This window comes from Panthera pardus, unplaced genomic scaffold, assembly GCF_024362965.1.
Source record: "Panthera pardus isolate Hobbes unplaced genomic scaffold, ASM2436296v1 HiC_scaffold_22, whole genome shotgun sequence".
In the NCBI taxonomy this organism is placed as follows: Eukaryota; Metazoa; Chordata; class Mammalia; order Carnivora; family Felidae; genus Panthera; species Panthera pardus.
Window position 1 is genome coordinate 7,078,104 of NW_026526788.1, and position 21,270 is coordinate 7,099,373.

The 21,270-nt window shown below is 46.4% G+C and overlaps 1 protein-coding gene across 5 annotated transcripts in view; it reads left to right on the forward strand.

The window, feature by feature from the left end:
• The window catches only part of EDARADD (EDAR associated via death domain), a 93,104-nt gene that overhangs the window by 48,353 nt on the left and 23,481 nt on the right, over window positions 1-21,270 (forward strand). For all 5 annotated transcript variants that reach the window (XM_019418922.2, XM_053910218.1, XM_053910220.1 and 2 more), the window contains one exon: window positions 3,957-4,015. In XM_019418922.2, the coding sequence (XP_019274467.1) occupies window positions 3,957-4,015 (59 nt within the window). The remainder of the gene's footprint in view (window positions 1-3,956; window positions 4,016-21,270) is intronic.

Below are 21,270 nucleotides of genomic sequence, written 5' to 3' on the forward strand. Positions count from 1 at the left end.
CACTAAGATGACCACCTGAAGTTTGGCAGTCTTTTATCAGGGACGTGTTGACTGAGGGCTAGAAAGCATAACTATCCATGAACTCCATCATGTATGATGGTGGTGATATCACCTGTAAAATCTACAGATTCCCACTGTTGTTCGCTCAGTTGATCTGAAGGGGCTCCCCAGGTAACCAGGAATGTCAGAAGGGTGACTTCTTCCAGCACCGTGGATCTGGCAAGAGCCTGAGGATAGTGGAGACCATGCCCTCCTATGGGTGGAACATGCCAGAAGGCCCACGTTTGTCTCCACTCGGTAGCAGTAAAGTCTCAGTAGCCATGTCGAGCTTGTACGGAGCTGCTTCTGTGACTCAAGGCATAATAGGCAGCAGGGTATGAAGGCTCACAGGTGCAGGGTCAGTGAGAGCCTCTGTTTCCAGAAGAGCCCAGTGTGCAGCCAGCAGTCGCTGCCCTAGGGATGCATGGAGAGAAGGGTCTAGCAGGGCAGTTTCATGCATCAGAAGCACGTAGATAGCATATGGTGGTCATGGGTGGTCCAGAGACTTCAGGAAGAATATGAGGAGGTTGTTTAAACCCTTATGGTGAAGGGGTCTCAGAGAATGCGTGTTGTAGGCTTTTGTTAGAGGGAGCCAGATTTACAGTGAAGCACTTTACAAGTAAGTGTGTCAGTGAGAACAAATAAACTGTGGAAATGAGGAATACATTGCCTCCAGAACTCCCCCCAAACTAGAAGATGTTGGACTTGTATTCACTTGTAGTAAGTACTGAGAGGGTCCATAACTCTTTGTTTTTTATTTTTTATTTTATTTCAGAGAGAGAACGAGCAGGGGATGGGCGGTGGTGGCGAGAGGGAAAGAATGAGAGTGTCCCAAGCAGGCTCCACACTCAGCACGGAGCCTGACGAAGGGCTAGATCCTATGACCCTGGGACCATGACCTGAGCCAAAATCAAGAGTCAGAGGTTCAACCAGCTGAGCCACCCAGGTGTCCCTTAATGTTTTGTTTTTGTTTTTTTTTTTATTTTCGTAACACTTAAAAAAGTTTTTCTTTAGCATTTATTTATTTTTGAGAGACAGAGACAGGGAATGAATGAGGGAGGAGCAGAGAGAGAGGGAGACACAGAGTCTGCAGCAGCTCCAGGCTCTGAGCTGTCTGCACAGAGCCGGACATAGGGCTCGAGCTCATGAACCGTGAGATCATGACATGAGCCGAAGTCAGACGCTCAACAGACTGAGCCACCCAGTCGCCCCTATTCTTTTAACTCTTTATTGACCATGTCAGAGATGGAGCAGCCCTTAACTTACCAACAGATTCTCAGGAATTTAACCAAGGTGGTAGGGCCGCACGCTGTGTGGGGGTCAGTGTCCTGTTCCCTTTCTGTGAGCTCTTTTATGGATGTTGTATGGCTTGGATGAATATGTCAAATGGATATCCTTGGAGGAGGATGTCATCCATGTTGGCATACCCACGATCCTGGAGAAGGTTGGGTGCAGTTAAGATCTTGCCTGCAAAGACCGTGTGCTAGGGCAACGCTGTTGGGTCCCCCATACGGAGCCCGGTCACCATGTACGACTGCCTTTGGCGATGAAGGCACATGGCACCTAAGAGGTTGCTCAAATAGACACTGAGCAGAACATATTAGCCCACTTGGTAATAGCCAGATATTTATTAGTGGCTGATGGGACGGAGTCAGTAATTTAAAAAATACTGGGCATTGGGTCTGGTGCCTTAATGGATGGGGCCACCACATTAAGGCCGCAGTAAAGTCCTGTGAGACACTGTTCATTGCCTTTCGGGTTTAAGAACAGGCCAAATTCAGCTGTTAATTGGAGAGGCAGCAGTTAATGCACCCTTCACTCAAATCAGGTCTTACATAGTAAGTTTTGATCTTTGAAGGTCCTGTTTAATTTACATCGGGCCGTATTAGGTGCTTGCACTGAGAGGTCTGTAGGGTCCCATTGCGTTCAAATCAACTTCTAACTGTGAAGATTTAATTTAATAGTAATTTGTTGAGTCAGAGCCACCATGCCCACATGGGATAATCTAAGGCAATGGGTGCCATGACCATGGGAAAATGAGGCAAAACAATAGTTCTTTTGGTTAGGATGAGTCATACCTATTTGTCTTCTGTTTCACGTTCCAGAACTCTCTAGGGTTACGTGGGGACCTCGTGTTTACATTTAGTGGCATCTCCAGGTGTAACTGTAATTGGAGCCCCGGGACTGATTAAGTCCCTGAGGGTTTGCCGGTTGGTGCATTTCAGCAGGTATTAAAGCTGATTCAGAACCGACGTTGTCAGGCACAGGGGTATCCAGCACTCGTTTACTGGTTGGCTATGTAAATTATTTCAGTAAATGTTGGATTTCCCATTGGGTCATTGGGTCCCACTGTGGACCTCTGCTTGCAGTCCTTTTTTTCCTTTCATCTCCTCCCCGGTGTCCAGTTTCTTTCCATTTTCTGTCCAGTTTCTTTCTTTCATTTCCCGTCCCCTTTTCTTTTTGCATCACTGGATTAACTCTGGGTGCAGGTAGGTGGGGGAATCCTCCACCCCGCTCGTATTTCTGCATTTCCGCCTCCACAGAGCCTCAAATCAGTACCACGGGGTTGGGGCCTTCCCTGGGCAGCGGTTGCTTTCATATGTTTTCAGGACCCCGGGCTTGTGTCAGGGTCGAACTAACCCCGTGCCGTGCCCCAGGGGTACCACGGTTTCCCCGATAACTCCGAGGATCAGGATGTTCCTTGCAGCCAGGCAGAGGTGGCCGAGCAGCCCAGCAGGCAATGGGCTGGAACTGAGCTCTGCTATGGCCCTGCCTTTTCTTTGTTTTTTGGGACTTTCTGTACAGATTCCCTGGGAGTATTTCTACTTCTACCTGTATAAAGGGTCAGCACTCACTTTCTGTCTCTGATCGTTCATGGTGCGGACTTTCTGAGTGTTGACGGGGAGAGGCTTGGGAGGCTGATGGCCCACCTCGTAGGGAGCCATCTCTTCCTCCAGGGAATGCCAGTCAATCTGCTTGGGGTTGGGTCCACCTCCAGGAAGGTCGTATTGCTTATGGGTCTGGTATGGACCAGCGGGCCCATGACTGCAGGATCGGTCCTTTGGCTCCTGTAAGCGGCTGCGCGGGGCCCAGGCGCACTGGCTTATGGATGGGATGCTCAGAGCTGACCCACCAGACATCAGTCGAACCCAACAGCACATCACACTGGGGCATAGTCAATAACAGTTTTCACCTTGGGGACGGGGACATTTTAGGTGGGAGGAGAGGACAAACACCGAACAAAGACGACACACAGTGCTGCGTAGGCCAGAGTGCAAGTCGGCCAGCCCCAGGCAGCCTCAACTGTGGCGGGGAAGTTAGTTACATCTGACAAAGTGTCTTCCATAGCGGTTGGGCCATGCAGTCCACGAGGCCAGCTGCTTTGATCCCCTCCTGTTCACCCCAGCAGTGCGGGAGGGATCCTGCCCAGGGGTTATGGGGATGGCCATACATGCCTGACACTGGACAGATGAGGTTGACATGAGTCACTTGTGCTCACAGCCTGGGGGAGGGGGACACCGCAAGCCACGCAGGGTCACATCCCACGAGGCTGCCCACGGGAACAGAGGGCACCAGCCACCAGCGGCTGTAGGTGTAAGGGTAGTAGTAGCAAGAGGAGGTAGCGTCCCTGGTTCCCCAGGGACGGCTCGTCTGAGGAATTCAGTGGGCTGGCAGGGAACTGAAAGTCAGTACTCAGGGTTAAGTAGGAACCGTGCCTGGTGCCCTCAGCTGGTGCCCTCGCAGGCAGCGGCGGGTAGCCTGGGGCCTTATGCCTAGAAGCAGAGAGGGCAGGAGAACCGAGGTCCTCCCGATTTTACCAGATGTCAAAGCAGCACATAGCACTGAGTCCCAATTGCAAGCCTCACACAGCAGAGCGTGCCCTTTCTTTATCAAGCTTTGTCTCTTTCCCCCCCCAGCTGAGGAATGTGATCCAATTACTTTGAACGGCCCAACAAATTCTGATGCGCCACATGAGGTAAGGATCATTTTGGTTCTATTTTCACCCTTAGGTGCCTGCTAATCCAACTGGAAGGTCTTAGAGATTCTCTTCCAGAGCTTTGAAAATAAGGAAGAAGATTTCTAGGTAATAAAATAAGTCTGGAAATGATCTTGAAGCATCCCAGTTGTACGGGATATTGACAAAACGTCTGTTGCTTTCAGTAACTATGGTACCTTTGATCCGTCCTTTGAAATGAATATGTATCTATATGCTAAACACAGACCATCGATGTTTATTAAGCCGCAACAAAACTGGATAGTCCTATGCCATTTTTGTAATGCTTTTATAAAACTTTACTCAGGGGGCGCCTGGGTGGCTCAGTCGGTTAAGCGTCCGACTTCGGCTCAGGTCACGATCTCGCGGTCCGTGAGTTCGAGCCCCGCGTCGGGCTCTGGGCTGATGGCTCAGAGCCTGGAGCCTGCTTCCGATTCTGTGTCCCCCTCTCTCTCTGCCCCTCCCCCATTCATGCTCTGTCTCTGTCTCAAAAATAAATAAAAAAATAAAATAAAATAAAAGGGTTGTCTTTAAAAAAAAAAAAACAACTTTACTCAGATATGAGAAGTCAAACTTCACATCATTTTTATTGTCTTTTTCCAAAAAGCAAATCCATGTGTTGTTTTCTGATTCTAAAAGAATGTTCTTTTAAACTCCAGATAGGACAAAAATGTACCCCCAAAATTGAGAATTGCCTGTCATTCATTCCATTGTTCACCTTTTGAGGTACCTCCTTCCAGAAGCTTCCTTGGGTCACCGTGTGTTTCAGTCACTTCTGGTACTGTCCAGTCCATTTCTTTCCACTCGCTCGGAGCTTATTAGCCAAATTGCATAATGCTTCACATCTGCTGAACTATATTTAGAGTGTCAAATGTCTCAAAAAGCCTGTCTTGCCTCACGACGGACTGGTTCGGTCCTGCCCGTTCCATAACACCCAGTTAATTTTTAGCAAGACAAATTGGAGGTTTTGTTTAGGCTTGCTTGTCAAACATCAGTCTGTCATAAGTTATTAATAGTGATACTCCTGGAGAGTCAAATCACTTTTGCAATAAAGCAAAGTTACACAGTAGTTGATAAAACAGTCAACTTTAATTGTATACATCTCTCTTGAAAGTTGTCAGTGACGCTGCTTTTAACTCTGGTTTGGGGCTTTTTAGTCACCCACTGTGAATATCATATACTTATTTATTTTTTTGTACTTTTTAAATGTTTATTTTTGAAGGAGAGAAAGAGTGTGAGTGGGGGAGGGGCAGAGAGAGAGGGAGACAGAATCGAAGCAGGCTCCAGGCTCTGAGCTGGCAGCACAGAGGCCTATGCCAGACTCGAACTCATGAACTGTGAGATCACGACCTGAGCTGAAGTCGGACACTTAACCGACTGAGCCACCCAGGCGCCCCTCACATTCTTATTAATTAATCCTCAGCAGTTTCCTTGGAATTACAATCTAAGGATTGATTTTGGCACTGACTGCCTTTAAACAACTTTAGTAAACCCAAACTATGAAATTTTCTTTTCTTGCACTCCTTAATTTGTTTGGCAAAGTTTTGCTCCTCACACGTTTTGTAACATGATACAGACTCCCATGAAGATACAAGAATGTTGTTTGTTTAGCTTGATTTTAGGGATTTTCCAAAACCAGTTAAGATTAGGTACCGAATATACCTTAGGACGCTGTTTAATAATTTTTTTTTTTTAATTTTAGTGTCATAGATCTGGCTGCTTGAAGTAAAGACAATACTAAAAGATGAAAAATAAAATAAAAATTAAAAGAATTTTTTAAAAATTAAAAAAAAGATGAAAATAGATTTGTCAACAAATAAAAGGGGAAGAAACGTATTTGAGGTTTTTTTTTTCAGTTCCGTTTTAAAAGAGAATGTCTTCTATTCCTGTGAAAAGTAGGACACTACCTTGCTACTTCAGTTAGTTATTTCTTTGCATAATCTATAGGATTTGTTCTAACTGCTAGATATCCAGAAGGATTCTTTGAAACCAACTTGGCAGACAGAACAAAGAAAACTCACTAGGGGAGAAACATTTAAAAAAACAAACAAAAACCCCCACAGTCCATTTTCTAGAGCTCAGACTTTAAATTTTTTTTAATGTTTATTCATTTTTTGAGAGAGACAGAGCACGAATGGGGGAGGGGCAGAGAGAGAGGGAGACACAGAATCCGAAGCAGGCTCCAGGCTCTGAGCTGTCAGCACAGAGCCCGATGCGGGGCTCGAACTCACAGACTGCAAGATCATGACCTGAGCCGTAGTGGGACGCTCAACCGACTGAGCCACCCAGGCACCCCTCTAGAGCTCGGACTTTAAAGGCAAGCTGAAAATATGCTCTTTAGAATATTTAACACTTGATATGTTCGTGATTTTTATCATTTTAGGACTAAAACTCACTCTAGCAAGAGTGCCTCCTTTGAATGATGCAGAGGGAAAACGCTGTAGTGTCCTGGTACACAAGATCAAACTCTGACATCTCGGACAGAATTTCGTAATAAAGAATCCTTTATTTTAGGAACTTAAAATCAATACCCTATCTACTAGATCCTGTCCTACTACTTCAGTTTATCAAAAGTTGCATTTGCTGAGCATACACTTGGAGCCCAGATCTGGACTGGGTGTTCTTGGGTGTAAGAAAAAGTGGGTGGGGAACGGACAAGGGAAGACCGCAGCAGGGCTTACGGACTTGCTGGAGAAGCAGCGTGCACACAACGTTAGATTCTGGATGTGGGGATGCTTCACAGGGTTGAAAATTTTCCATGGAACGAGGGGCACATGGGTGGCTCAGTCAGTTGAGCGGCTGACTTCGGCTCAGGTCATGATCTCATGGCTCAAAGGCTCGTGAGTTCGAGCCCCGTGTTGGGCTCTTTGCTGACAGCTTAGAGCCTGGAGCCTGCTTCCCATTCTGTGTCTCCCTCTCTCTCTGCCCCTCCTCTGCCCACGTTCTTTCTGTCTCTCTCTCAAAAAATAAATAAATGTAAAAAAAAAAATTTTTTAATATCCGTGGAACTTTATGTTCAAGAAAACATTCCCCAGAACCTTTATGAAACAATAAAGTTTCAACTACTTTAACTACCTGCACAAACATATAGCAAATGATAGTTAAAGCAAAATTTGTTCCAGTTTATAACCAATGATATCCATGCCAAGAGGAGGCTGAAGTAATAATAAAAATAATAAATATCAGGATGCTAACTTGGAGTTCGAGGTTATGGAAAGAATGACATTTTCCTCTATGTTATTTGGTTTTACCAAAGTAAAGAGTTTATTTTTCTTTCTTTCTTCCTTTCTTTCTTTCTTTCTTTCTTTTCTTTTCTTTTCTTTTCTTTTCTTTTCTTTTCTTTTCTTTTCTTTTCTTTCTTTTTTCTTTAAGTTTTAGAAACCATGTAAAAGTACTGGTTTATTTAGCTGTGATGAAAGTATCATGCTAACATGCAATGTTAATAATAAAGGAAATTGAATGTAGGGCATATAGGGCCTGTCTTTACCATCTTCTCAAGTTATATGTAATTCTAAAACTATTCTAAAATAAAAATGTATTTTAAAAACCACACTAAGTAAAATTTAGAATGTAGAAAAATGAAAAAACTCATTCACAATTCCACTGCTCTGATATAACCATTGTTTGACATTTGGATGTATTCCCTTGTACACTTTTTTATATGAATAATTGTCAAAACTGTCAGTGAGATTTGCTTTTCTTATGTAATGTTATCTCACAAACATTTTTTAAGTTTATTCATTTATTTTGAGAGAGAGGGGTGGCGGGGAGGGAGAGAGAGAGAATGCCAAGCAGGCTCCACACTGTCTGCCTGATGCGGGGCTCGAACTCACGAACCGTGAGATCATGACCTGAGCCGAAGTTGGACACTCAACCAACTGAACCACCCAGGTGCCCCTATTTCACAAACATTTTATCCAGTTTGCTACATGGCTTTGCCATCAGTTTGAATGGGTCCATGGTATGACCATCTCTACCACAGAAGTAGATTCTAGGATGTGTGTCTGAGGGCAGGGCGAGGGCCTCCCCCTGCGATGAGGGATGGTATATGTCAGTGCTCTGACAAAAGAGCCCCTGACGAACGCTTTGTCTGGAGCTGAAGTATTAGGAGATCCTAGGTGATAAGACTGAGGGATATGTTGGAGCCAGGGCCCCAGAGCCTTGAGTGCCAGACACAGGTTGATAGAAATTATTGGGGGTTGTAAGTCGTGGCCATATGACCATACGGGACCCCAGGGGGACTGGAGAGAAGATGGGGGTAAATTTTAAGCCTGTGACTGGGAGATGTTTCTACCAAGAATGGAAATAGAGAATTCGGATAGAAGATAAGATTCGTGTGTTGCTGGGATTAAGTTCCGCTTGTGGGTTGGGGAAAAAGGAGATACACGTTTGTAGAGTGAGGGGTATGTGAGATTTGTGGCAATGCCTGGTAAGTGCTAGAAAACGCAGCACTAGGTACTGATTTAGGACTCGTGCATCAGGACCTTACAGTTGAAGCCTCAGGAGCGGACGAGACTGCCAAGGAGAGAGTCCTTGTAGAAAAGCAAAGAGAGGAGCCAAGGGTGGAAGTTGTGGAACACCTCACTTTGGAGGCCAGCGGAAGAAAAGAGCTCAGAAGCAGAAACCGGTCATCGGGACAAAAACGTGATTGCCAGTCTTAAAGAGTGAGCAGGCGACAAGAAAGTTCATGCAGTCCTGTCAGATTGCTTAAGGTGGCAAGGACAAATAGTAAATCCTTGTTGGAGAGTGTTAGAAAATATGGGGAAAAAAGGCTTCTTTTTTCTCAAGATGGGAAACATCCGATTTTAAAGGATAAGGTATTATCGAGGAGCAGAGAGATTAAAACGAGGAGGAGGAGAAGTGTAATAATTAGTGGGATTTGTTTTCCCTGTGGAAGGTAGAGAGGATTAACGTTCTTAGCAAATACTTATTGATAATACGGTTGAAAATGTTCTGTGGGGAACATGCAACACATTGATTGCCCTCAAGGAATGTGTTATCTGGTAGGTAAGATAAGGTATAGGCACACAGGTGTTCGATAAATAGAGGCACGGATAGATGAGTTAACATTTTAAAAGTAAGAACCTCGGCTCTTTCATAGGCCAAAAAGGCGAGATAGGTAAAGATACAGACATTCTTTTTAATGTTTGTTGTTGTTGTTGTTTTAGAGAGTTAGTGAAAGCGGGCGAGAGGGGCAGAGGGGAAGAGAGACAGAATCTTTTTTTTAAAAAATATTTATTTTGAGAGAGAGAGAGAGAGAGAGAGAGAGAGCGAGCATGTACGCTTGATCAGGGGAGAGGGGCAGAGGGAGAGAGAGAATCCCATGCAGGCTCCATGCTCAGCACAGAGCCCGATGAGGGGCATGATCCTACCACCCTGGGATCATGACCTGAGCTGAAATCAAGAGTCCAAAGCTCAACCGACTGAGCCAACCAGATGCCCCACAAACATTTTTTTTATACATAAAGACTCTAGAAGCTGAGATAGCTGATGCCAGATTTGAGTTGGGTCTTGAATGGCAACACTTGAATGGGGCAGGAAGGGAGGAAATCTAGCAAAGAGATTAGGGGGTTAAAGGGTTTATTCTGTCCATACAGCAGGGAGGCCACAGACCATCGTGAACAAGGCAGTAGCATGGTGGTGTTTGATAAATAAGAAATGGATTGCAAGAGGTTAGATGATGCCACATCCATCCACCCACTTAGCCATCCATCCATCCAGCCAGCCAGCCAGCCAGCCATCCACCCGTCCACTCATCCATCCATTCACCCACCCAGTCACCCACCCATCCATCCATCCATCCATCCATCCATCCATCCATCCATCCACCCACCCACCCATTCACTCATCCATCCATCCATCCATCCATCCATCCACCCACCCAGTCACCCATCCATCCATCCATCCGTCCATCCATCCACTCACCCACCCATCCATCCTTCCATCCGTCCACCCACCCAGTCACCCACCCACCCACCCATCCATCCATCCACCCACCCAGTCACCCATCCATCCGTCCGTCCATCCATCCATCCATACATCCATCCATCCACCCACCCACCCAGTCACCCACCCATCCACCCATCCATCCACTCACCCACCCAGTCACCCATCCATCCATCCATCCATCCATCCATCCATCCATCCACCCATCCATCCACCCACCCAGTCACCCATCCATCCACCCACCCATCCACCCACCCATCCATCCATCCATCCACCCACCCACCCAGTCACCCACCCATCCACCCAGTCACCCATCCATCCATCCATCCATCCATCCATCCATCCATCCATCAAGTATTTGATACCACTACTCTCTTAGGTGTGGGGATACAATGGTGACTGCTTAGAGCTACACTCAGAATTAGCATTTGAAATCTCTGGCCTGGAAAGCTGAGTAGGAATGTTTTTGGATGCTCCCAGAACAGAGGCTCCATAGGCAGGTAAGCTGAGAAACTCTCCCTTGGATTCTTGGACAATCTCAGCACATATCTGTAAGGGAAAAGAGAGAGGAGATGGCTGAGTTCATTTGACAGGGAGGCAGACTTGTCTGAACAGAGAAAGCCTTGTTTCCCCCACCTCCTCAGCATGCCTGTTAACCCCTGCATCCAGCGTTTCCTCTCAGCTCCGCTCTGGGAAGTGCTGCTCCGGGCCAAGTCCTGGAGCGCCAAGGTGGGAGCACGGTCTCCGTCTCCCAGACAGGGGAGCTTCCTGAAAGAGTCTCCCTGTAGAGTGATGGCATAAGAACAGAGCTTTAGCCAAGTCATCCTAGCAGTGGCTGGTCCAGGGAATGGCTAGGAGGAAACACCGAGGTTCTTTGGCTCACCCGGGAATGTGATCCCAAGGGCTTAGGTACAGGACGTGGAAGGGGGAATGAAGGGAGGGTAGCATTCTGAACATCTGTGTTGATGTCTAGGGCTGCTGTTGCAAAGCACCACAGCAGGGGTGGCTTCAGTAACAGAAATGCATGGTGTCCCAGCTCTGGAGCCCGTAAGTCTGAGATCAAGGTGTGAGCAGGGCCCGTTCCTTCTGAGGGCGCCGGGGGCAGGCTCTGTCCTAACCTCTGTCCTTGCTTGTTGATGGCTGTCTTTTCCCTGTGTCTTCACCTCGTGTTTTCTCTGTCTCTGTGCACAAATGCCCCCTCTTTGTAAGGATACCAGTTGATCTTTTTTAAGCTCTTAAAAATGTCATCAAGCACATCATAAATGCTTTACGGGTGTGTGATTCATAAGTCAGACTGACCAGGAACAAATAGGACAATGAAGCCTGTTATTACTGGCAGTAGTGCTTTGGAGAGAAATGAAGCAGGAGAAGGGGGCAGGGAGCCCCACACGGTGGGAGTTGCCATTTGTAATAGGAAAGTGGACACAAGCTTGCTGTGTTAAGGGTACCAGAGCAAATGACATATCTTTGGAACATGTTCTAAAAAAAACCAGTCAAGGCAGAAGGTGGGGAGAGTCCCCAGAAATCAAGAGCTGTGCTGGCTCAGGTACCAGCAGCCTCACCCCTTCCGCCCGCACAGGCCCTGGTGTGGTAATGTGGCTTGCACGGGACCCACAAGGCCAGGTTCCTCCCTCCAGAAACCCACAGAGGAGCTGAGCTGGCAGGACACGCAAGGGAAAAATACGGCTTGAGGCATTGACCTCAGGGGTTTAATCAGGCACATGCATCTTGAGAGTGGCCCCTCAGAGTTTTCTAGGACTCTCTCCTGTGCGGGGTTAGTGCTGTTTTCTGGGGGGAACAGGGGTAGAGAGGCATTAGTGAGACCACCCTACTGGCCATGTTTCAGAAGAGAGGCAGGCTGGGTAGAGAGGAGGGAGTGTTGTAGGAGCTCTGAGCTTCCAGAACGGAAAAGGGAGGGCAGAACCTTCCTAAACCCAGGAGTAGATTCTAAAAGCCCCATAGGTGATTCTTTTTTTTTTTTTTTAACTTTTAATTCTTTTAAATGTTTATTTAATTTTGAGAGAGAGAGAGAAAGAGACGTGGGGGAGGGGCAGAGAGAGAGGAAGAGAGAGAGAATTCCAAGCAGGCTCTGCAATGTTGGCACGAGCCTGACTCGGGGCTGGAACTCAGGAACCATGAGATCATGACCTGAGCTAAAATCAAGAACCGTAAGCTTGACCGACTGAGCCACCCAGGTGCCCCTACAAGCCCGGTAGGTGATTCTGATGCCTCCCACTTCCTCCCCCGCAAACAAAACCACTGGATAGGAGGGATAGCATCTGGCCACTGGTTAGATTCACCTATTCTACGGCAGCGTTGATAGATGAATAATTTTAGTTTATGGTAACATAAATCAGCAGTGGAAGGTGTTGTGAGATTAGTCACAAATGTACCTGTCACCTTTCATCTGCCATATTCTCCCCCCACCCTACCCTTCTTGGCCATTTTTAGATAATGCATGAGCCCGACATGACTGTGCACGGGGGAGGGGCAGGGGTCCTGTGCATCTCAAGTGGCTGCTGTAGGATCTGGCACTGAAGACAGTAATGAGAATCCTTAAGGACAGATGTAAAAACGTGATGGGGCACCTGGGTGGCTCAGTCGGTTAAGTTTCAGGTCATGATCTCGAGGTTTGTGGGTTCGAGCCCTGCGTCGGGCTCTGTGCTGACAGCTCAGAGCCTGGAGCCTGCTTCAGATTCTGTGTCTCCCTCTCTCTGCCCCTCCCCCATTTGTGCTCTGTCTCTCTCTCTCTCAAAAATGAATAAACATTAAAAAAATTTTTTAAAAAACATGGAAAGCACCTGTTAGTGGCCCACAGAAAACAGATATAAATTTTCTTACTAACATTAGTGCCCACCTATGATCTGCTTAGCCCAACAATTCTGGACCCTGGCTGCACATTAGGAATCACTGGGAGAACATTTATAATGCACCAGTGCCTGGGTCCCATTCCCCAGAGATGCCAGCTGGACTGCTTTGGGGTGGGCTCCCGTCACTAGTATTTCTTCATGTCCTGGGAACGTCTCTGTGTTGCAGAGTGAGAAAGCCTGGGGTAAACCAGGCATCCACATCCACGGGGTGAGGGGTCCAGACAGGCCACAGCGTCAACTCTTCATGTTCCGTGTGTGCAGGCTGCTCCCACATGCTCCCGGGTATGGCCCTATGTGAGTGTCTGTCTCTAAATTTCCCCTTTTTATAAGAACACCAGTCCTGTTAGATGAGGGCCCACCCTGATGACCTCTCTTTAACTTGATTACCTCCATAAAGACCTTATTTCCAAAATATTCCAAAATATTCTGAGGTTAGGACTCTGACATATGAATTTGGAGTTGGGGGCGGGGCGGGGGGGGGGGGGGCAAAATTCAACCCAAAACAATATTGAGTGATTTGGTGTTGAGTATTTTACAGCATTTATTTGGACTCTGATATTCCATAGGCATTTAATAAGTGGAACGGGTGGGTAACGGGTGGGTGAATACATGTCCTCTAGTATTGGGGGTATTGTATGTGCTGGCCACTGATCTGTGCAGAAAACACACACAGCCTGATTGTTTACATCCTGTTCCAAGCAGAATGTCGGAGCTTTCCCAAGTACCCTCCATGCGAAAGTTACGTTCTTAGGAAAAGAAGATGAGGGAAGTATTATTTCCTCTCTTTTTTTTCTTTTGCATGGGTGTAATTATTTTGTATCTGGTTGTAATCACACCGTACAATGTCATGATTTCCTTCTTTCACGTAATGCAGTACCCTAAGCATCCTTTCCAAGAAGTTAATGGTATGTAATCAAAAGAGTAAGAATTATAATTAACATTTTTAAGCCCAAGAGTTCTTCCAAGCACTCAGCTATGTGGACTCACTTAATCTTCCAAATGACTCAGTGGGACGTACTATTTCTACGTCCGTTTTACAGATGCACGCTGCGACACAGAAGGGTTGAATAATTTAAGGTCACACAGCTACTGAGTAGTAGAGCCAAGATTTGTTTTTCATTTTTCTGAAATTCATTTATTTAAATTCAAGTTAGTTCACATACAGTGTAGTATTGGTTTCAGGAGTAGAACCCAGCAATTCATCAGTTACATGTAACACCCAGTGTAGAGCCAAGATTTGAGCCATGGAGGCATTCTGATTTTGGGAATCTGTTTCCTCCTTTATGAAATGGGTATAATCGTGCCAGGAGACTGAGGGAAAATGTTCGATAAATACCTGGTTAGTATTGCATCTAAATGAACTCCATCCCGTACTTGAATCACTCATCCTGTTCCAAGCTTGTCTCCTCACTTCCAGCTCAAGCCTGATTGAAATTTTGAGGCCCAAAGAGGGATGTCATTCCCCTCTCCTTCCCCAAATGAGAACTCAGCACCATATAATGCCCTGATGTGGACAAAGCACTCCCAGCTGACTGTTTACATCTGCCCCCCCAACAGCCAAGCCCAGCCCCTTCTCTCCCTGTGATGTATCACACGCCTCCTACCTGCGCAGGGTGCTTTCAAGATGGCGTCCATCCACTTGGCCATGGGCAACTTGCCCCACTGTCCCACCATTAGGGACAGGGACGGCCCTGGCCAGCTTGTGGCTTCCTCATATACACAGGTTCGAGCCTCCCAGTGGCAGAAGTATTGCGCCTCAGTCACAAAGAGCGAGAGGCTGGTCTTTCCATTCTGTCAAGCACCCCCCACAGGTGGTGATCCTGAGGCCCCCTCATCTGGCGTGGGTGGGCCAGAGAGGTGCCCCTTCCTCTTAAAGGCAGAGGAAGGGAAACTTCTTCCGCCAGTTCCTTCAAAGAAGTCTCTTCCTCTTATATAGGCTGAATGTGGGGTTGGGGTAATTGTCACACCACCTCTTTTGGTCCACTTTGTAACTCATCCTTTGGGGTTCCCCTGGCCCCTTTCTGTGGAATGCATGTATGCCATTGTCCTCAGCATGGGGCCCCAGTCAAAACTCTTAAGAACCCTAGGAAAATATCCTATCTCACATCCTGTTATATTATATTCTTGGCCATGAGTCACTTAAGAGTTTCCTTATCATGGGACTTGAGGCTGTTTCAGGTTTTTTTTTGCTGTCCTAAACCCTGCTGTGGGGAACTTCCTTCCCCCACACCCCCCCCCAGCCCCCCATGTAAGGCTGTATATTCCTTACACTACATTTGCATCTGTATTTACAGACTAAACCTAACAGGCCAGACTGCCAGTCTCTTCTTCCGCTGAGTAAGTTCTAAGACCTCAAGTCAGTTCCTAGTGACAAATGCCACCAAATACAAAGAAGATGCTGTTTTTATCTGTTGAAAGCCTATCAGTAACCAAGTGATTTCTTTGAAGTTAAACAAGCCTCTCAAAAATAGAGTTGCACATGATGTTGCCCAGAGTAGATGGGGGGCAGGGGGCCCACACGCAGTTTTTAAGCCATGGAACAGCAGCTTTGCTTGTTGATAGTATTATCCAAAGTACCACGTGATGACCAAGACTGAAGTCCTGAACCTTTGTAATCCGGAAAACTATCTTCATTAACGAGCGATGCTAAAGTCACAGCCCAAGAAACTGATTAATCTTGTATCTTGTGTATTCGTCAAAGCGACAGAAGTCTTTTATTTCCAACACATGTTTTCTGTCTTAGGTGGGACTCCCCCCTGTGACCTTGACCCCTCACCTACCATCCATGCCTTACATTTCTTCCAACTCTGGGTCCTACCTTCTTCCCAGCTCCCAGAAGCTCACGCCTAATTCTTGTGCCTTATTTCCTAAGCTCCTGTTAGCATCCGACTTCGGCTCGGGTCATGATCTCATGGCTTGTGAGTTGGAGCCCCATGTTGGGCTCTCTGCTTTCAGCGCAGAGCCCCCTTCAGATCCTCTGTCTCCCTCTCACTCTGCCCCTTCCTCGCTTGGGCACACTTTCTCTCTCAAAAATAGATACCTAAAAATAAAATGTCAATATTTGCAATATACTAGAAATTACATTCTTTCCAACCAATTAAACCAAAACATCATGTAAAATTGTGAAAGCTTACGTAGTTTACTAATTTTTAAAGACCTTATTATTAAAGCAGTTTTAGGTTTACAACAAAATTGGGAGGAAGGTACAGAGATTTCTTTTTTTTTAATTTTTAATGTTTATTTATATTTGAGAGAGAGTAAGAACCAGCAGGGGAGAGGCAGAGAGAGAGGGAGACAGAATCTGAAGCAGGCTGCAGGCTCTGAGCTGTCAGTACAGAGCCCGATGTAGGGCTGAAACTCACAAGCCACGAGATCACAATCTGAGCCAAAGTCAGACACTTAACCAACTGAGCCACCCAGGCACCCCAAGAGATTTCTTTTTTCTAAGTTTGTTTATTTATTTTGAGAGAGAGCACACTAACTGGGGAGAGGCATAGAGACAGGGAGAGAGAGAATCCCAAGCAGGCTCCGAGCTGGCAGCACAGAGCCCAGTTTGGGGCTCAGTCCCATGAATTGCAAGATCATGACCTGAGCCGAATCAAGAGTCGGACGTTTTAACCGACCGAGCTACCCAGGCCCCCCTAATCCTGACCGCTTAGGAAGTGGGTTTGGGCCCAGACGTGTAGATTGACAGCTCGGCATCTTCAGAGCTGAAGGGGACCACAAAAATCATGTTGTTGGCGATTTCTTTTGTTTCATAGTGGAGGGAACCAGTGTCAGTCGATTGAGGGGTGGAGTTGGGACCTTGTCCAGCGTCACTTGCCCACCCCCGATGCCCAGCATTTCTGAGTCAGTAACAGCTGCCAGTTACCAGTTGCCGCTGGGCCGCTCGCCTAGGGAGATTTTAGGCTTTTCCCACAGTTCTAGATGATATCCGTCTGGCAGAGTAGCCTGGGTAAGAGCTACTGGAATAAAACCGGTAAATGGCAAGGTCGCTCTTTCCTTCAAATTGTATTGGGAGGTAGTTGGCAAAACCCTCACTGCCTTGGCAGAGCAACTGGTCTGCCAGACTCTCTGCGAACCCGAAGCAATTACGTGCGTTATAATAACAGAGAACGGACCCAAGTGGCACTTGCTGTTGATGGTATCTTACCTGAGTCAGCCCGGCAGGCTGCTACCTGCTCTGAGTGATACGTGGCGATCCTTTTCAAGCGCCAACAAGACCTGTCTCATAGACTGGTGAGCCCTTTGCTTTGTTCTTTGAGGGACAAGCAGATAGTTCTGGCTTCGGGAAGTACTTGGCAGTGTCTCACTTCGTCCCTGAGACGATGTTTCGAGAATGAGGAAGCAGTGCTCTTAGAGAAAACTAGAAAACTTTCCCTAGAGCCTCTACTTGCTATTTTTAACTCTGGTGAGAGGGACTCCCTTTGGCTTTGAGGCCAGTATCTACCAATCCAAAATTTTAGACCGCACTTTCTTGAAACAGGCTGTGGGGTGGGGGGGGGGGGAGGGGGGTGGTTCTTGATACACAGCTGCCTGGGCATTGAGAGGATGGAGAAGGAATTTCAAGGGTGGGTTTCGCTGGACCAGAAAGCACCTGTTCTGTAAGTCCATGTATCCCTCACCTCCCCCTTTCCCTGCTCCCTCCCTCCTTCATTTACCCACCGTCCCATCCTGTCCCTGCTGTTGACTGTCTAACCTCTACTATAACGTGCCTGGGGTGCCCACATTGGGGGGAGCAGATACACAAGCCACTAGAAAGTTAAAATTAGGGGGAGTAGTACCAGGTGAATTTGATTAGGGTTCTTTCCGAGGGGCAGATCTCTTCTTTGTCTTGATTCTCTAGACGGTTCTGCCCCATACACACAAGGATCTGATTCTGTTTCCCAGGATAGAACTTAACGTCCTCGAGTTGTATCATCTGACTTTTTCTAGACTAAATTTATGTGTCTGGCATGGTGACCTCCCACTGACCTGCCTCTCTCTGCTTGTCCCATCTGTCTTACGAGACAGATCATCACAGGAAACAAACCCTCCACCTCAGACTCTGAAGTCCCTTCCCCCCCCCCAACCTTGTACCCTTTTCTCTCTCGCTCCCTCCCCCGCCCTCAGGCTCAGCACACAACAGCCCTCCACCTGTCTGGCGTTTCGACGGGCTCTTGCTGATTTTTGGTGGACCCTGTGTGGCCAAGCCCTTGGGCTTGGGTAGACCAGGACCACCTGCACTCTGTGTTTCTGCATGCTGGAGAAAATAGCAGAATGCAAACTGCTGTCCCCACTACAAATTCATGCTGCCCACGAAAGTTATCCTTTGAGGTCCCTGCAGATCTTTTCTTTCGTAAACTTCTCAGAAGTGAAATTTTAAAAGAAAAATCAAAGTACAGCCAGTCCCCAAGTTTTGATGGGCCAACTTACAATTATAGTGGTGGTGAAGTGATACATATTCAGTAGAGACTGCACTTCGAATTTCGGAGTTGGATCTTTTCCCAGGCGGGGGATCCGCATCGCTCTCCTAATGCTGGCCACGGCCTCAGCTCCCACGTGGCCACACGACCACAGGGGTCAACAACCTACACACTGACATCCATTCTGCACCCACACCGCCCTTCTGTTTTTCATTTTCTTTTTATTTATTTATTTTTTGAATTTATTTATTTGGAGGGAGAGAGAGAGAGCATGTGAGCAGGGTAGAGGCAGAGAGAGAGAGGAGACAGAATCCTAAGCAGGCTCTGTGCTGTCAGCGTGGGGCCCGATATGGGGCTCGAACTCATGAACCACGAGATCATGACCTGAGCCGAAATCAATAGCTGGGGACTTAACCTACTGTGCCGGCCAGGCACTCTTCGCTTTTCACGTTCAGTGCAGTACTCAATTACAGAGATCTTCAGCCCTTAATTATCAAATAGGCTTTGTGTTAGATGCTCTTGCCCACTGCAGGCTAACGTAAGTGTTCTGAGCACATTAAAAGTCGGCTGGGCTGAGCTATGATGTTCAGTAATGAACATTCATGGTAGTGAACACATTTTGAATTTAGGATATTTTCAACTTATGATGAGTTTATCAGGATATAACCCTATTGTAAGTCAAGGAAAATCTGCACTCTAATTTGATGTAGTCTAATCTGATGTTTTGTTTTTTTTTTACTTATTTCTACTTTCGGGCCAAGTCAAGATAACATATTTCTGGTAAGACACATAGAAGCCAAAGGGCAAAAATGCCTGCTTTCTAGCACTTAAGTAGTTATTTCCCTAAGAACAGCACACGAGAAGTTTATTAATCATTAAATTATACAGTCTCTAATCTGCTCTAATTGTTTGACTTAAAGGCTTCTGTTCTCATCATCCATTCAGTGCTTTATTGACTGTAATGCCTTTGAATTTCACTAGCGACTTAGGATTTCACTTAGACTTCCCATTGGTGTGGGTGTCGAGGTACAGCATGGTTTGCGTGGTTGAGATGCAGATTGATACAACTTTTGGAACACTATTTGGTGGCATCTGTTACTCATTGATTGGGCAATGTCACTATTCAAGGACTTGGTCCTATGGAAATTATGGCAGAGTGTATTTGAAATAGAAAAAAAAATTAACCGGTCGAGTAAATTTTGGTATTTTGACACAGTATAATTAAAACCATTAAAAAGAGAAGAGACCAGGGGCGCCTGGGTGGCTCAGTTGGTTAAGCGTCCGACTCTTGGTTTCAGCTCGGGTCATGATCTCACAGTTCATGAGTTCAAGTCCCACATTAGGCTCTGTGCTGACAGCACGGAGCCTGCTTGGGATTCTCTGTCTCCCTCTCTCTCTGCCCTTCCTTCTCTCCCTCTGTCTCTCTCTCTCTCTCAAAATAAATAAACATGTAAAATTTTTTTAAAATTAAAAAAAAAAGAGAGACCACTGACCTGAAAAGATATCCATAAAGTATCATTAAATAAAGCATGTTGTAGACTAGTATGGTTTGAGGCTAAAAAAAAAGTGGCTCAGTCTTGGTTCCTATGACTAAGGAATCAGGAAGGACGTGCCCCAGATTGTAACCAGTGACCTCTGAGGAGGGAGAAGAGATTGAGAGATGAGCTAAGAGCTGGAGAGAAAGAGCTTCACATCTCTTATGGATTTAAAAAAATATATATATATGATATTTGAATAAAGGTATTCTTCAACTTATAATGGGGTAAACTGAAAATATTTAAGTCAAAAATGTATCACTACACCTAACCTACCGAACATCATAGCTCAGCCAGCTGACCTTAAACTTGCTCGGAACATTTACATTAGCCTGCAGGTGGGCAAGAATATCTAACACAAAGCCTGTTTGATAATGAAGTGTAGAAGATCTCATGTAATTGATTGAATACTGCTCTGAAAGTGAAAAGCAGAAGGGCTGTGTGGGTTGTTGACCTTTGTGGTCATGTAGGAGCAGGGAGCGGGAGCCACTGCCCAGCATCACGGGAGAGGACCATACCCCATGTCACTACCCTGGGAAAAGATGCAAATCCAAAATTTGAAGTGAGGTTTCTCTAAATACATATCAGTTTTGCTCCATAGGAAAGTCAAAAATCATGGTGTTTTTTTTTAAGAAAAATTATCAGTCAGGGGTGCCTGGGTGGCTCAGTCAGTTGAGTGTCCAACTTCGGCTCAGGTCATGATCTCACAGTCCATGGGATCGAGCCTGCATTCGGCTCTGTGCAGACAGCTCAGAGCCTGGACCCTGCTTAGGATTCTGTGTCTCCCTCTTTCTCTGCCCCTCTCCCGCTCACTTGCGCTCTCTCTCTCTTCTCTCTGTTTCAAAAAATAAACATTAAAAAAAGAAAAATTATCAGTTGGGAACTGTCCTTTTTTTTTTTTTTTTTAAATAGACTCCACTGGGCGTGGAGTCCAATGCAGGGCTTGAACTCAGGACCCTGCAGTCAAGACCTGAGCTGAGATCAAGAGTCAGACCCTTAACCAGCTCAGCCACCTGAGTGCCCCGGTCCTTTTTATTTTGTGTTTTTGGTTTTTTTGTTTTTTGTTTTCAAATTAAAGGAGAAAGTAGTGGAGTCACTCATTCAAACATTTAGGTGGCATTTAGGCCCAATAAACTTCCATACACTGGCACTTGACCCCCAGTGGTCTTTCTTCAGCCCACACGTAATTATGCACTGCGGGAAAATTATAGGCTGAAATGAGGGGTTGCCAATGCACGTCCTCATCTCGCAGCCTCGGAGGAGTCTGTGCTCTGGCATCGCATGTGTCCTCCGCCCGGAGTGAGGGTAAGACTAGGCAGGAACCCCCCGCCTCTCTGTGACACCCATTGCCTTTGTGCATGCAAATCATCACCTCCTGTGAAACGCTTGGTGATATTTCTGAACAGTAATCATGCACAGGGGGAAAACCCCTCCTTCCTTCACCTTTGAAACCGTAGCAAGGGTATGAAATTACATCTGAG